The sequence below is a fragment of the Adelges cooleyi genome, unplaced genomic scaffold (assembly GCF_023614345.1).
Source record: "Adelges cooleyi isolate 19-005CV unplaced genomic scaffold, UGA_ACOO_1.1 ACOO_flye_CR_arks_rails_tigmint_CR_PRNA_108, whole genome shotgun sequence".
NCBI classification, from domain to species: domain Eukaryota; kingdom Metazoa; phylum Arthropoda; class Insecta; order Hemiptera; family Adelgidae; genus Adelges; species Adelges cooleyi.
The window spans coordinates 10,012,395-10,029,999 of record NW_026095761.1 but is presented as its reverse complement, the minus strand read 5'-3'; the positions used below and the strand labels follow the sequence as shown (position 1 = coordinate 10,029,999).

Below are 17,605 nucleotides of genomic sequence, written 5' to 3'. Positions count from 1 at the left end.
AAAATTGTTAGATTTTTTCTGAATACATTTAAAGCTGATGTATATTTTGCTTAAACCATCATGACCGCCCCAGTGAGGTTAGGGTAGCCTTCTAGAATATACGAATATTTAGATATTTCATTATGTTTTAATATGATTACTCAACCAATATTGTTTAATTTACGTCCATATGTTGCTTAAACTAACGTTTTAACTGTTGAAGCTATAATTTAGGTTCAAGATCAATAAACATAAATGTCATTTCTGGTTTGTTTGCCTCGCGGGAATACTAGAAAACTATCTAATTATTTATTGGTAGACGACTTTATAGTAGAGCAAGTAGTCCTTTCACAAGCGACGATTTCTCGCTCTATGGTTTCGATTCGTGACACGAAAACCTAAATGACGCTCTTAACCCGTGATCTCGCTTTTAAGTTTAGAACTAATGTTACATATACATTCATTTCTTTTTATTGTTCTTATAACATACGTTTTATACTAGAGGCAAAACATAAGCTGTCCGCTAATTGTTACAATTTAACGCGTATTGCTATCCTGTAAATTATTTTGTTTAGTGCGCTTAAAACGAGACAGCACATTAAAAACTGAGCAGTGATTATAATTGTTTAATACATATTTAAACGACGATGTGTTGTTGCCGAGAGAGCGGTGGCTCAGGTCAAAGAGTCCGGTCGATTCATTCGCTGTCGCAAAACCGACGCCGAAGCAACGGAACGACAACGACGTGTGCAAACACACTTTCCGGACGTCAGTGAGGCACTGCCAAGTGCCGAAGTGGACAGTGGAGTGTGCTGTGTGGTCGAACGACCACATCGATTATACAAACGCGAATACGCTGGTGATATTTTCCGATTCGGACAATATCGAAACGTTCGACATAAGTTTGCGTTTGAAGAGAAATACATGTTCATATTAGAAACATAACATTATCGTAGAAAATTGACTTATGAGCGTGAAATAATCCGCACACAAAATAAAAAACGTCCGACGGCACCGTCGGAGCAATGCGATGTTGTGACGACCATCGATAGCGTCGGCATCGATGCGATGGTGGCCGTAAACACTTCGGTGACGATCGTCCGGCGTCGACCCCCACCGCTGGGCCTGTGCCAGAGGTGAACGCACACGGGCGGCAGGCGCCCGTCGGTCCGCTCCTGCCTCAGTCCGCACTCCGCATTCGTCGGTGTTCGTTTACGGTGCGATCTGTTCGCGTCGCTTGTTATCGTCGCAAATGGAATTTTCGCCGTGTATGTTACACTACCAGTATCAGTATTCGGCCATCCTGGACAGCCAAACGATACGAAAACAACGTTTCTAAATGGATGGTAAGTCTGTCGTACACATAAAAAATCTTGGGCACCGATTAGGTAAATTATTTCGAATTTATGATATTTTTTTTTCGCTTGACGCGATCTCGTTTTCACGTGGTCGTGGTCTGCGCGCGAAAATGTCTTTTTGCATAATCGACCGCGATATTTGCCGGAATGTCGTAGGCCCGTCGAACCGCCGTGTGTGGAACCTAGCGTGTTTGTGCGATCTTGATGCATTGCGTCGCAGTTGGCGGCGACGGAGGAGCGCGCGCGCGCTCGCTACCGTTCTTGGTTTGGGGCCCACTGAGCGCGCGCCCGTTGCAAACAACAACGCCGCCGCAGCCGATCCCCCGGACGCCACCACTGCCGTCGCCACTAGGCACCACGGTCCGCCGCCGGCCCACAGCTGAGTAAGCCGAGATCTCCGGCGGATAATGTCATAATCGGGTCTCGGTTGTGTAGTGTGAACTGTTCTTCGTTTTAGTCAGTGTCGTTACGTTCACCGTACCGATCACTGGGTACACATCACGTTAGGTCCACCGCCGCCGCCGCCACTGCGAGTTTCTCTCGAAAAACCGACTCGACAAAATATTTCTCATGTCAAAACTCGCGAGTCGCTACGCTTCCGTTTATGTAACAAAATCATTACTTTTATTATTTTCATTATGGTTATAATATTATAAAATATTATCGATCGTTCGTTTTTGGGTAAATGCACTCATTCCTCCAATGTCACAATTAACCTGCGTGTACTTAACGTTTATTAAAACAAGGACGTTTTTTATTTTTTTTTTACACAAATTCTATTTTTGCTTTTATTTGTGTGCCTATGGTGGTATAGAATTATTTGTTTTTTTTTTGTCAGCACCGTGGCCGTGGTCTTTGGGTATCCGAGTGGTGTCGAAAACGTTTGATATATTGTAAACATGTGTTTTTGTAGTCGAGTAACACACAATGTACCCGAACGGGTTGAAATAACTGGAGGGACAATAATTACGGTCTATTGTTTTCTGGATCGAAACAATCTGGCGCCTCCGACGTGGATAGTACTTGGTAACACAACGTTTTTCGTTGTCCTTGCACAACACGCTAGTATTCGGTCGATGCCGTAGCAAAACGTTAAATGAACAGTGAAAAAGCAACGACTCACACTTCCCTTAGTCCTATCTAAATAGGGTTATATTATTATCAGCTGTTTTTTTTACCGAATTACATCATTAACTGTACTGTTCTACGTGTAGAAGTATTTTTTATAAGATACATTCGACGACTGCGTCCGATACTCATACACTCGCTGACATTCTATCGACTAAAACAAACATATCCATGTTAAAATCGAAAAATCCACAATATTGTTAATTGAAAATATCTGGAAAATTACAGGACAAATTATTACTAGAGTACATATTTTTATTAAGGAGTCATAAAGGCAGACCTCACCTCGGCACTGACTGACCGGTTTGGTGTTATTGATTTTGGACCGTATTGGCTACATATAATATATGGTAACTGGTATGACATGGTGTGTCAAGCTCAGAAATTAAAACTTTTTTTAAAAACTGTTTTTCGAATTGTAGCATTTTTTACAACTAAAATAGATGCCTGTGCGGTCACGGGTTCTTCTTATTGTAGTCTGTGGTATTATAATCTACTGGATGTTTCGCCAAATGTGGGCCGTTGGAATTAACGTGCCAGTTTGTATGTAAAACGGTTCACGCCCGGTTCAATCGCTTTGTACAACAGCTTGTGGTATTGTTATCGTTATTTCCTCGCCTTGAATATTACACAAAAAAAAAAAGAATGGGTTCGTGTCAAGGCGATTTAGTTGAAATTTCAGTAACGTTTAGGTACCGTTTTAAAGCAGATAATTATATATATATAAATAGGTAGAGGCCAAAACGAACGTGGAACTCGGGTGAAAAATTGTTGATACCTTTTATATGCAAACATAACCTTTTGAAAATAATTGGAAAATGTTCCGTTAAAAGAAGCAACTTTTTGAATTTATAACTACTAGTGAAATAGGGCCTACGAAATGTATACAATTTTTTTTTAATTTCTTCATTATAACGTTGTTCTACTTATTTTTGAAAACAAATTATCAAGTTAATATTAATATATATATTTCATTAATGTTTTAATTTTTTTATGTGTATTTTCATATAATTACCTTATCTATTTTCTTACGGACACAAACATTTTTAGTAATTTGCAATAACTTATACCTGGCGATTGTTTTACTATGATTATAATATAATTATATAATTATTATTTTACTTAGACAACATTTTATAGTTTTTTTTATAATTAAAAAAAACCCGGCATTTTAGTCCCCATAGAGATGGTGTTCAACTTGATAAGGAAAACAATTTGAAATGAGCACGGTAGTTTTCTTTTGTGTTTTAGTATTTATTTGTATACAATTAGGTTGTTTCCGTTCCCCTTAAGACTCACTTTTAATTATACAGTCTCTCTTTAGAAGTCGCCTCTGCATAACATTACCTGTGTCCGTTTGCTATGTTAGTTTCCTAATATTAATTTAGCGCACTACCAAAATTACAATAATAAGTATTAAATAATAATCATATGGTTACGCTAAATGGCGCCATAATCGTGTTTCCATGAGATCTTCATGCAGCTAAATTCTCTGGCAGCCAAACTGAGTATAATGGCGCTTATTTCGCTTTATGTTTTAGTGTTAGTAATATACCTTAATACTATTATTTGCAAGTTTCCAATTGTCAATTCGAATATCTAAAAAATAGTATTGTGTTTACAACGCAGCGACCGGAATGACTCACAACAACAAACAACAAACGAATATTTGAGAGGTACATTGCTGGCGACTTAGATAATTAAATAAAAAATATATCATACAACCGATATTATATGTTTTTTTTATTGTGGCGTACGAGTTGCCATTCTAAGATGCTAGACCTTGTGACGGACATTGAACGATATAATATTAAGTATACTGCCGACATTGAATCACATCTCGAACAGCGCACGACATAATTTTTGCCGTATCTTATAAAGCGTCTTTATTGTCGTTTTACAATTTGCCCGTTAAACACTATAATTTTATTAAACTTTTTATAGGATTTATATTTTTTCTTTGTATTCAGAAATATATTTCACTTGATCAAACAACTAGAAGGCAATATGGGGTTTGTATGGATTTGTATTAATTCAATAATTTCCGTTATTCTAATAATACTCTATAATGTTCGTTAAAATAATTTAAAACCCGCAGGTATATTTAATTTCGGTAACATCCAATTAACGTTCCGTTTTGACATTGTCGAGATCGTGCGTAGACTGTTTAGAAGGTATGGATCTAGTAGATTAGTAGGATTTAATACCCGAGTATGGTGAGAGAAAAGACAGCCACCGTGTCGTTGCTAAGTACCTAATCACTTTCTAAAATCAATATTGCAATAAAAGATAAATAAAACTATTTATTGGATTTAGAACCGCAGGATATCGGAAAGTTAAATTATATCGAAGGTCTACAGTAATTGAGGGTCAATGGAGTAACAATATTTTAAAATAATTTCATAATAAGTGTAAAATTATTTTCACATATTTGGTTTTATATACTTTTTATCCTAGCTTTGGAATTATATCAATTAAATCTATCATTATTAGAGGTACAAATTATTTTACTCAAATGTCTTAGATTTTCAACATTTGATTAAACGAATATTTCCGATATATTATTCTTGTTTTAATAAGCAAATCAAATAATGCATACAATTTACTTCAACTAGCAACCTGTAAAATAATATTATTATGCTGCGTTTAGAAAATAATAAATATTTTAGAAAACAATTTAAGAGGGTATAGAATTTAGAGCAATTATTTATATTATCGAGTTAAGTTCGTTGCATAATAGTTATTAATTAACAAGTTTCAATTTACTTTTATTGCAAAAACCCACATTCGATTTTACATTAAATCGCTACAGTTATAATTTGTATTAATTGTTGTAGTCAAGGCGACCTCAAATGTTCTAAAGATCAAAAAATCAACAGTGAATTTAAAAAAAAAATGTCCTCTAGTTATCCTCAAGTGGATTTGGAACCAAAAATACAGGTTAAATAAACGTGTTAGTACATTAAAAGGTGTTCTTAATTAGCAATTAACTGTGCGAAATTTACATACTAAAAAACAATTTTTTTTTAAACTCGGTAAATGGCTATTAATATTTTATTTATATATATTGTTATTTTAAAAGATATTACAACTTACCATACTAAAAATTACGAACATTTGGTAATCTTTTAGAGAAAGCAAAAATTCGGGTTCTTAAGTGTTTTTTTTTTGGGGGGGGGGAGGGCTATGTCTAAATTAAATCTATATTTTTGGATAAATACCAACGATTTTGACTGTAGTATGGCCGTTGGTTTCGGTCATCTGACTTTAAAATTTTGAATGACACGTGTAGTATAATATTATTGATATGACTTATGACCTAATGCCAATTATATTGTATACTATAAAATGTTGTATATAAGTACATATTATTTTTTAACAGTTTAAAAGAAGTGAAAATGCCGACTTGGCCGTCCTAATAAGGAACAGTTGAATCGTGTGGCTTCTATTTAATAAATATAATGCATATACTATTGATACATTACTTTGCTTTTTTGCTAAGTTGGCATAAATAAAAACCCCAAACTCAAAATAACTAGGTGGATTTTTTTTTTGCTTTAGCCCAATAAATGTTAATAATTTACCCAAAGGATTTTTGGGTCTATGTAAAATTATCTGTTTATCAATATAAAGGGGGAAAATGGCATGAAATAACTAAAAATGTTTGTGAATCATAATTTTTTAGCAGATAACAATTTTATCTCTTAAAATATAAAAATAAAATAATATTGTCATGAGCATTTATGTTATAACTGTGTACTGTTTTTTAGTTGTTTGGATCATCAAATGCCCTTTCTGTAGTAAAAGACATATTTAAGTGTGCTTAGTACAAAAGATAAAAACAGTCAGTAGCGCCAATATCAATTTGTTTTATTATTACTGTTATGTGTAATTAACAAATTTCCATATTTGATTCCAACTTTTGAATAATACAATCGTAATTAATTAAATTAATACAATACTATACCTAGATATTATTAGATAATGGTTTGTTTCTTTATTATGTTTTATATATATATATATATATATATATATATATATATATATATATATTTATGTACCTCAGAACTAGACGCAAATATGTCCAAAAATTACGATTTTCACATTATTATTATTATTACAGTTATGCTTGTTGCATCAAGCCGTACCAACGGAATTCCGTTAAACAGTTCTGCTTATATAATTTACCTGGGTTATAAGGGCGTAAGTCCTAACCTGTGTCCACGATAAAAAATACTTAGTTGGGGCCAACTATTTATTTAGTTATTCCAACTAGAAATGTATTGCGTCCCTACAGTAACCATAATTTTAGTTGGACCAACTGTGTATTTTTTTTGTGTATGACCTTTCTAATCCGTTTTTTATGCCCAACTAAAAAGTTAACGTAATGGGACTTAGGTTTGTCTGGTTCTGGAGTACAGATATAAGAAATGACTAAAAAAAATCTGGTAAAAATGTAAAATATTAACAAGTCAATAAAAACAAAAATAGGTTGTTCATTAACATTTATACAGTAAATTCAAAAATGACAGCACAGTGCTGTTGGAGATTTTCAGGATTTATTATCACTTTTAAATAATCGCTTCGTTGACCATTGTGAATCTCTAGAAGATAAAATGTTCATTAGGTAAGGTTTATTGTTGCAATAAAATATCATTGCATGATTATTTAAACTCAAGTTTAATTCTGTAAAATAATTCGGTATAAATGCAGCAAATTAATTGTTTTGCCTTAAATATATATTTTTAAATTTGTTTAAGAACATTGAATATAAAGCTTTATTAGTGCCACTATACAGCTGTTCAGTTTAATATTTAGACCTTAAGTTCTAAGTACACTTAAAAAAGTGAAATAAAGGAAAATTGTCTACCACTCTTAGGGGAAAAGGTTATCGATAATCTACTTTTGTTTTAATTTCAAATGTATTTCGTTACTCTATAGACTTGCTACTTGAAGACATCGGTTTTGCTGCGTAAAATATATCGTGACTAAAAAATAAAACAAAAACACGTTATTGTATAAACAATAACTTTTTAGCTGCGCATCGAAGCTAATAAATAATAATTTCAATTAGTTTCTCGTTTTTTATTAAAAATGCACTACATTTTTAAAGCATTTAACTTTATATAAATAAATTGTTTACAATTCTTTGTATGCTTATAGTAAATGCGGTTTCTAACGATTTCCAATAGTCGCGTGTGTGCCATTGATTTTACAGTTGTAAGCAAATGTATTTCCATGTAAATCAGTACAGGTACACTCAGTTAACATAAAAAACGATACAGGATTCAATGTGCGTAGTCAGGTTTTGTCATTCTAATCGGTTTTAATGCCTAACGTTAATTACATTTTAGGTGAATCTGCCTATGCTATATTATCAATAATTCATATAAATTATGCAATGCTTTTATCTGTGAAATAAATAGGCAATTATTATACGATAAAAAAAATATAGATACAACTTGAATATTTACGTTTATAAAAAAAAAAACGTTATTGTTCAACAGATGTAAATTATTATAATTACATACGGGGTTTTTTTTTTTGTTAATTAAACAAAAATATGAACAGTAAAAGTTCATCGCGTTCATCTCAATTATTATTCATTTAACCAATTATATAATTATCGACAAAGAGTATTAACTATAATAATAACTTGTATTGATTTATAGACATGCTTAAAGAAATACAATTTCATCTGATCTACGTAACCTCTACGGTCAGTTTGTCTGTTTAATAGATATTGTCAGTGTAACGATTTGCTGGATATTTTTACCGTTACGGTATAGATATGAAACCTGCACTGTTAAAATTCTAATTAAGTGTACTTAACCTATATTTAAAAAAAAATTATGTTTTAAGCTCGGGAATTTTTAAAAAATTTAAGTTATGTTCTTATGACCCATATCATCTTTAAACCAATTAAATTTTTTTACTAATAATTTACGGTTTTAAACGGGCGGTTTGCTGAAAACTACCAACTTTAAATGACCCATAACACAAATGTGACTAAACGAAAACTTTCCAAATTCACGCAATACTTGCCTACTTATAAGTGAGTAGAACATCTGGTAAAAGTTTAGTGATAGAGAAATTATTCTAACATCACTGGTAAGGGTTCAAATTTTCCGATTTACGCTTATTGGAATTATACACAATTTACACATCTATTAAATTTATTCATTAGGAGGTAGTATAACGGTGGTTAAATTACTGAGTCGGGAACATGAAGTATTTTTTGATATTTTTTTAATCAGTAAAACCTCTAAAGAATGTATGATGAAATATTACATTTTAATACAGTTATATTAAGGAACAAATTGAATAGTTATGTAAATTGTGTATTTTCCAATACATTTTTTTTAAAAAACGTTTTGTCATTAAGGATCTATTAAGAGTGTATGATAAAAATTTCAAACATTTTTGAACTATAGTCGCACACACATAATCGTACACAGTGTATTAGTGTACACAGTGGGTTTTTTTGAGTTTTCGGGATGTCAAATTCGACAGTCAAACCTCACGTCTTGTAGTGCAAAAAAATAAAAACTGACTAATAAAACAAATAATTTAACCGAAAGTTGAATATTTATGGAAACCGTACATTGTTATGAATGTAAGTACCGCACAACGATACGATTTATTACAAAGGTAAACTGTTTTCCGCCAGAATAATAATAATAAAAAAATATTTGTATCCCGAGTTTTTTCAATACTCTTACCATGATACGACCCTTTTGATTAACTGCTTTTTTTTATAGTATAAATGACAAAACCCATACTGAAATTTAAGTTTTTGTTTAAAATGAAATAAAATGTTCCTACAAAAAAGCATTTTGTATAAGTTGCATAACTTGATTACAATATACTGTTCTGTTGGTTTTTTTTATGATTGTCACCGGTAAATTATATTTTATATGTTATAAATAGATGACGTATCACACAAACAATGTTATACACATTAATAATTATTGATCATTATTTATTAATTATTTAGTTAGTAGGACAAAGTACCGTATTTTTAGAATTTGACTTATATCTTGCAATGTGTCTAATATGAAGGACGGGTGGCCACAAAAGTTTTAAAATGTTGTAACTTACTAAATCTAGTGAGACAAATAATTAGGTTTTAAACACTGGTAATGTATGATATTCACACATTTTTGTTTTACTTAATAGGTATTTAAAATTAATATTTGCTCAAATAAATTAGCGTCAAACATTTAGTGTGTTATTAGCATAATTTATTTAACCTAGGGTTTCAGGAATTAAGGACTCTAAATTAGATTAAATGTAGATCTAGTGAGTGGGTACTTCATTGATTTCAAAATATGTATTGTGAGTTGCAAATTCAGTTTTTTTAAATATTACTATAACATTAAAAACAAAATTGGAATTAAGCTTTTTGTACTAGTTTGGTCTAGTCCTCCTCCGCATTGTTCTGGTTTTTATAATTTTATCTGAACGTTGTTTGCTTTTTTTTATACCTATTGTTTATTATCTTTAGAGTTATTAATACGAATTGTTTACTCACTCGATTATTACTAACTATACCGAATTATTATATTTTTTTTAAGCAAAAATATGTAATTTACATTACTAGTCGTGGCTATTTCCGGAATTACATGAGTGCATGGCATTAACAAAATGCAATTGTTATATTTAAAACTTTGTTTCAAATTAGGTATCTGTTATTTTTTTTATTGGTTTAAACAAGCATATGGTGTACCTGCTGGATTTTTAATAAAAAAAAACGTTTGTTGCGTTTCTAAAAACTCCCAAAAAACTACATTGTACATTTTATGTGTAAAATTAAATTATAAACAATAACAAAACATAATATTATGATGATATTGCTAGATAATGATGATTGTTAAATTAATATTACACATGTGGTATAAAATGTACGCTTGGCTCAGGGTTGTAAACAAATAATATAGTATAATATAATAGTTAAAAAATAATTAAAATACTTAAATATACTAAAAATACAAATAATATTAGTTGAGATGAGACTGAAATTTATATTATTTATTTTACTTAATATTTTGATTGTACCATATAATTTATTGACTACAGAAACAGAACTAACAGTTTTTTAAATAATTAAAATAAGTGACCTTTTGGAGATTATGGACTGCTAGTGGTATAGTTTTTATTTAATTTTACAAAAACTTTGGATTCCTCGTTTACTAAAGGTGTTTTTTGTGTCCAAACACAGAATTCAAAAGCGAAGAGTCAGGTAATATTAAAGTAAAAAAAAAAACACTGTGAATTAAGAGCGCCCCTTCAATAGTGTGTACCAACAATCGCATTCATGATGACGGCCATTGTATCATATTCGTGTAGGTAATTCAATATTGTATTCTGCGTCACCGGTTTTGCATTATATGTTTTTTTCTTGAGCTCTGGTATTAATGTTTGACTTTCTACCATCTTGTATAGCTCATGTTCGATCGAATTTATAAAATAAAATAAACTTCTCTTATGTATAACATCTGTTTATCGAGTTAGCCAATACCTAGCACTCCGTGGTCATATTTGTTTTTCTTCAGCGCAAAACACTAGTGTCTTCTTTAGTTATAACTTAGCTGTCAGATCGATTATCGTTTGTGGTCGTGGAGGTCACTCCCGGTTTTAGGCGTTCCCTGATGTCTCCCACTTTTATAGTATTTCCTTAATCATAATATAGGTAGTAAAATCAGTCTTAAACGTCACGCCACCTTTGTATTAAACTACAAACCATTTTTCGATAAAAGCTAACAAAAATATAACATTTTTATATTCGTGCCTTTATTAGTGTAGTAAAAGAAATCTATAGCTTTTATAACGTGGTTAATTTCTATTAAAATGTATTCCCTAATTTTTTTTTTTTTTACTATTTCTTTTAGCGTTTGTACTTAATAATTTCCATATATTTTATCACATCGCGTCATTCATTTCGACAAATAATTTATTAGTCTGCGGATTGTATTTTTCTATTGATATTCTATTTTTCAATAATGTTGTTTACTGTAAAACAAGGTGGCACTATGCACTTCTAAGTCTAACATGTTGATGGAAGTTTTTATTTTCGTAACTTTATTTTGTTTTTACATTTCTTTTAATAAAATACCTTCATTATATGCGTGTATAAATAAGTAAAAAAAATGTATTTAAAAATTATATATACGTGTAAATGAGATGTATAGGGAATTACGATAATATGTATATTGGTTATTACAAAAAAATATGGTCGTCATAAGCTGTTAATACAATTTTCATTATTTGCATTCCTGTAGAACAGTTTAAGCCGTTTTAAATAAAACAAAGTTGTATGGTAGTAACTTGGTTATAAAGAAGTATAATTTATTATTTAAAATGTATTTTTTAATTTTCAGATATCCATTCATGGTGGGAAGTTCCGAGTATTGCTCACTTCTGTTCTCTGTTCCGCGTTTCTTTTGATCTTCTAGATTTCGATATCGAAGTAAGTACAAAAAATAATTTACAAGTCTTTAGTTACTTATTATTTATTTCTATGTAATTATATTTATCGTTTAAGGATCTTGAAGCAGCACTATTGACAGATGGAACCGAAGACAATGGCAACTCACTGTTACAGGAACTCATCGCCAGACTTCTTTCGGGCTGTTTCGGCAACAACACCATTTCCACATTTAACTATCAAATGTTTTTACGTAGATTGTTCCGAGAAAAATGCAAGGTTAGTAGATCTATAAATTATTGCCAACTAAGTGTTGAGTAGTGTTGAGTAAGTGTTGAGTAATTAAAAATTATATTGTGTTTTATTTTCATCAGGAATATATTATACAGAACCCCTTCAATTCAGACATTGACTTCCAATTCCTGCCTCTTCGAACAAAAGTGGAAATACTCCACACCTTGTGCGATTTTAGACTGGATGCCGATGATGTTATGGAATCACTTAAAAATCTTGACTCTGACAGCTTAAGAGTGCATCCTTTAGGTTACGATGAAAACAAATCGGCATACTGGTATTTTTATGGCACTCGTTTGTATAGAGAAGATTATGAAAAAGTGGTTCGTAACAAAAAAGTGAGTATTATTAATTTTAATTGTTTTAAAATTCTTGAATGTTATTTATTTAATTTTTTTTTAGAAAAAGAAAAAAAGAGGGCGAAAGAAAAAAGGAGAACCTGTTTTTTCAGATACCGATGAAGAAGAGGTAGATTTAGGATCTGGAAAATGGCAAGTAGTGTGTTTTACGGAGAGTGACTGGGAACGGTTAGCTCTGAAAACAGAAGACTCTCACAATAGAGATGTTCAAGCTCTGCATCAGGTGATCACAGAAGACTTTTTGCCAGAAATACCTCGTTTGTTTGAAGAAAAAGAGAGACTTCAACGTAAACGTTTATTGGAAATGCAACCACGTCGACAGTCTACCAGATTAGAAAAACTCAAACAACAAAAAGAAGAGCGTAAAAAGTATGAAGATTTGTGTCGAGAACATGACAAAGTAAAAAAAAAAGATGTTAAAAAAAAACATCAAGAAAAACAGCAAAAAACTAAAGATGAAGCCCCATATTCGGATAGTGAATCTGAAAGCCATGGTTATTCATCGAGTAGTTCTAGAAAAACTGGACGCCAAACAAACAATTCATTAGCTTCAGCGACTGGTCAGATTGTTATTGAAGCTTCCAAAGGAAAAAACTCAAAAAATACTGGGTGAGTTAATTTTTTATTGCTGCTTTTAGTTTATGAAATATAATCATATTAACCTCATCCTTATCTGTGTAGATTTCGTTCCAGTACTGAAGATTTACAAATTGGCATGTATAAAATTTTGAACAAATTGAAGGACCACGAAGACGCATGGCCATTTCTCGAACCAGTCGATGAAGAAATAGCTCCAAGTTACTACAGAGTAGTGAAAACTCCAATGGATCTCCAACAAATGGAAGATAAGCTTAATGATGGGCTGTACAAAACGTTTAGTCAGTTTAAACATGATTTTCAACTTATCATAGCCAATTGCAAACAGTATAACGGGTCAACAAATGGTAAAATAATAATGGTAAAATTTATTTTCTAATTCTAATAAGTGTTTAATATCTTTTAGAATATACAGTCATGTGTGGAAATTTGCAAAGGGTATTCAACATTGGAGTTCACAAATATTTAGACTGGGAGCTTTCGGATGGATCTGACGATGAAATGGCGTACCTTAAAAGATATGAAAATGGAACAATGAGATCAAGAAAATCCAGGAATCGACAAGGGAGTACCAGTAGTAAAGGATCATGTAATAACACAGACAAAGAAAATGAAGAGAAATTACGAGATTGTTCTGACTCTAGGTACATTTACTAAACAAAAATCGTGGAATTTACTAACGTGTTTTAATTTTATTCATATTTTTCTAGTAATAAATTTGACAATTTATTAAATCAAACCGATGATGATTCATGTAGCTTAGATTCTAAGCTAGAGTCTAAAAAAAAGTCAACAAAAGATATAGCAAAAATTAAAAAAAGTGTTATGGTAAAAAATACTAATGCTATGGAAGTTCAGGCTCTTGAAGAAGTAACAGAACAAACTTTAAGAGTTAGTATTATACTTGAAATTGTGTAAAAATTAAAATTGATTTTAACAATGTTATTTTTATAGGATATAAATAAATGGTTAGATGACACACCTAGCCTTTCTTCTGCCAGTAATTCACCTATGGCCACATTAGCTGGATCAGTATTAGATGATGCTGAAGTTACATCCCGTTTAGATGCAGAGTTTCGTCAAGCCCAAAAAATTGATAAACCTCGATTACCTTTTAAAGTAGGTTTTAAATAATATTTTTTACCATAAAATCAATATTACTAAGTAATAAAAAAATTCTCATTTTTTTTCAGGAAAAAAAACGATCGGCTAAAGAACCCGTTGTAGTACCTGCTAAACGAAAGCGTGAAGTTCAAAGAACAATTGATCGCTTACAACCGGGTAAAAGTAAAGGTAATCTGATCTCAAACAAGCCGGATGATAGTCAAACTACAGCCAAACTAAAGACAATAAAAACTGAAGTAGAAACTGGGCCGACACTCAGTTTAGGTACAGTTTTAAATACTGATCTCATGGGCTTTTCTTCAAAAATATCTAATGAGGATAAGGACTCGGTGAAAACCGAAGAAGAACTTCTAAAGAGTCCTGAAGAAATATTGAATGTAATTAAAAAAGAAGTGAAGCAAGAACCAGAAATAAAAGATGAGAAACCAGAAAAAGCGACACCTAATCTCAGTGCTTGGTTCAAAGCTTTCGGAGCGCCAAAGACTCAACCCACTCCTAAACGTAAACTGGAAGCAGTAGAAACTTCTCCGGTGTACACGGCTTACGCAATGAATGACGTAACGCCTTATGATTATACTCTAAAAGATTCAGATAAAAAAGAAACATCAATTCAAGCAGATAAAAAAATTACACCTGTTCCATTGGTATCCCCAGATAAACCTATTTGTAAAAGACAGAGAAAAACAAGTACGGGTAGTAGTGTATCTGAACAATCTTCTCAAAACGATTCTTGGAATTCGCCGCGTCCTAGTCTCGATGAACCATATTTATCACCTCAGCCTGCTAATTCGCCACAACAACTAAAGCCGTATCAAAATGTTTTGAACATACCACATGCTCCATTGAAAGTGGGTTTTTATCAAGATGCTTTTGCTAGGCCGAATTCTGAAAAGAGCAGTAGTTGCAGCCCTCGAAACCCATCTAGTGTGTTAACTGCAAGCCCTCATGGACAAAGTCCACGTAATACTTTTACCAGCCCAAGAGAACTACCCAGTGATAGTCCTAGTAATAATTTTGTTGGAAGTCCGCATGAAACCAGTTGTAGTCCACATAATAATACTGTTAATAGTCCTAAAGAAAGTCCACATCATTTGATACTAAGCCCTCAAGATTCGAGTAATAGTCCTTATTATAGCCCACACAATGTAGTCAATAGTCCTAAAGAGCCAGTAGTCAGTTTAGCCGATGAGTACCAGCACCAAAATCAAAATGTTTATCCTCAGTTTATCAGCACGCAGAATTCTCCTCAAAACACTTACACTGAGCTTTACTCGCAGCCAGCAGCAAGCACATCACCAAAAATCCAAAATTCTTTCCCAGTTAAAAAGCGAGTGTATAATGAAAGTGAGAAACCTCAAGAAGTTGCATTTACACCAACTGTTGCTGGTAAAGAGCAAGAACGAATTTTTGTACCCACTCCTGGGCAAATGCCTAATTCTAATTTTAATTCAGACTTAAATTACTCAATGGGCTATCCACCACATAATGATCGACCTCTTACTCCGTACCAACAAAATCTAGAACATCAGCCGCCTCCACCTGTGAGTTATCAAAATAGTCTTAACTATTTACAAATGGCCCACGATCGAACTGGAAGTGAACAAAAGAGTGTGGCAAGTAGTTCATTGTTCAACTACAGTACTCAAAATCATCCAACATTTGTGTCTGCACCGCATTATACATCGTCTCCTCTTAATTATTCTAACCCTTCCAAAGATACTCTTGGTTATACCACAGCTCCTCTAAATTATACGAGTCGCACAACACCCGGTCAGTTTATACCTCCTAATTTAAGACAACCAACTTCTCAACCTAGGCTGAATTATACCAATCCTTATGAACAATACTCAGATCAAATCAATTTAAGGCCATATAACTATCCTGTATTACCACCCAGTAAATCTTATCCTCATCCAATACAGGATATGATACCTGGAAAATCGCAAAATATCGATTTCACTACTGGAAGACCATTGCCCAATATCATGCCCCCTTCAAACATGGACTACCGGTATAATCAACCAACCTACACTGGCCTGTCTGTTGCAGAAATGATGAAGAATAGTAAAATGGACATAAATCAACCTACGTACTCTAGTCCATCTATGGCCGAAATGATAAAAGTAAATCAAACCACATATGCTGGTCCGGTCATGGCAGATATGATGAAAGTCTCTCAACCTACGTATTCAAGTCCTTTAGTAGCTGACATGACTAAATCTAAAATGGAATTAAACAGATCTATGATAATAGAACAGGCTCCACCGCCAAAAACAACAAAAAAGCCAGGCAGAAAGAAAAAAACTGCTGCCGCCGTTGTTCAGCAACCACCTGAACCTGCTCGACCTATTGATCCCCCACGTGGCAACCCCACTTATCCACATCATTATCAACCACTTGTGAAACCACCTATGTCAACTGGACCATTTAACTTTAATCCTAGCATTAAAGATGGTTATCAAAATTATCTAAATGAAATGCGATCAACAGGATACTTTGCTGACCAAGCGGCTTCAGCTGCAGCAGCTGCTGCCGCTGCACAACCTTCTGGCGACCGAAACCCAGCTTTTGCTGCTTTTACCCGGCCGCCAGTGAGCTACGCTCCACCAATTGAAGCATACAATCCGAACCCATCAGATATTTATTCACAGTTCTTGCAGAGACATCCAATGATGTTACATCAAGGACTATCTGGTTTTCCACCAGGGTATTTGAATATGCACGACCCAATGAACAGACATCCGCCTTGGATGTAAACTTACTACTTAGATGTATTGCCCCAGAGTTAAAAGTAGTACATTTATCTATTTCTTGTAAAAAATGCATTTTTTTTATTTTAGTTTTACAAAAGAGAACGAACCTGCTTTTATTATTTATAAATAATTTGTTTTATTTATTAATTTGTTTTAAAAACTATGTTTACCAACACATTTTTAAGTTGTTATTAAACATGTAGGCAATTTTTTTATCTTCTCTGTGTATCTGTCGTTATTTAGACTTGAGTTTTATTTCCTTACAACATACTATTTGTTATAATTGCTTTTGACTAAATTATTGTACCTTTAATAAAAACGCATACACTATTTCAAATAGTCTTCCAATAAAGAAAAATTATATTGATATAAAACTGGTTTCATCTGAAATTATTTCCTTATATTAAAAGTATTGTATTATATTATAATTCAAAATATTACTGCTTACTAAAAAAACTTTAATAACAAGTGCAATTTGTTTTATACATATATTATATATATGTATATTTTTTTTTAAATCTATTTCTTTCTTCTTTTTTGTTACATTTATAAATTATAATTAATTTTTGATAAGATATTATAACG

At 32.4% G+C, this 17,605-nt stretch overlaps 1 protein-coding gene across 2 annotated transcripts; it reads left to right on the top strand.

Moving 5' to 3' along the window:
* Positions 1–1,169: 1,169 nt before the first annotated feature.
* LOC126841881 (bromodomain-containing protein 4-like) lies at positions 1,170–17,357 on the top strand. Of its 2 annotated transcripts, XM_050578645.1 has the most exons (11): positions 1,170–1,325; positions 11,846–11,934; positions 12,010–12,171; positions 12,267–12,524; positions 12,589–13,154; positions 13,227–13,489; positions 13,549–13,786; positions 13,853–14,033; positions 14,097–14,261; positions 14,336–16,352; positions 16,449–17,357. In XM_050578645.1, exons 1-11 carry the CDS (start codon positions 1,319–1,321, stop codon positions 17,021–17,023), a joined length of 4,521 nt encoding a protein of 1,506 aa, XP_050434602.1. In that variant the 5' UTR covers positions 1,170–1,318; the 3' UTR covers positions 17,024–17,357. The 2 variants fall into 2 exon arrangements, with proteins under 2 accessions (XP_050434602.1, XP_050434592.1); XM_050578635.1 differs by having other exon boundaries at positions 14,336–17,356.
* Positions 17,358–17,605: the final 248 nt, after the last annotated feature.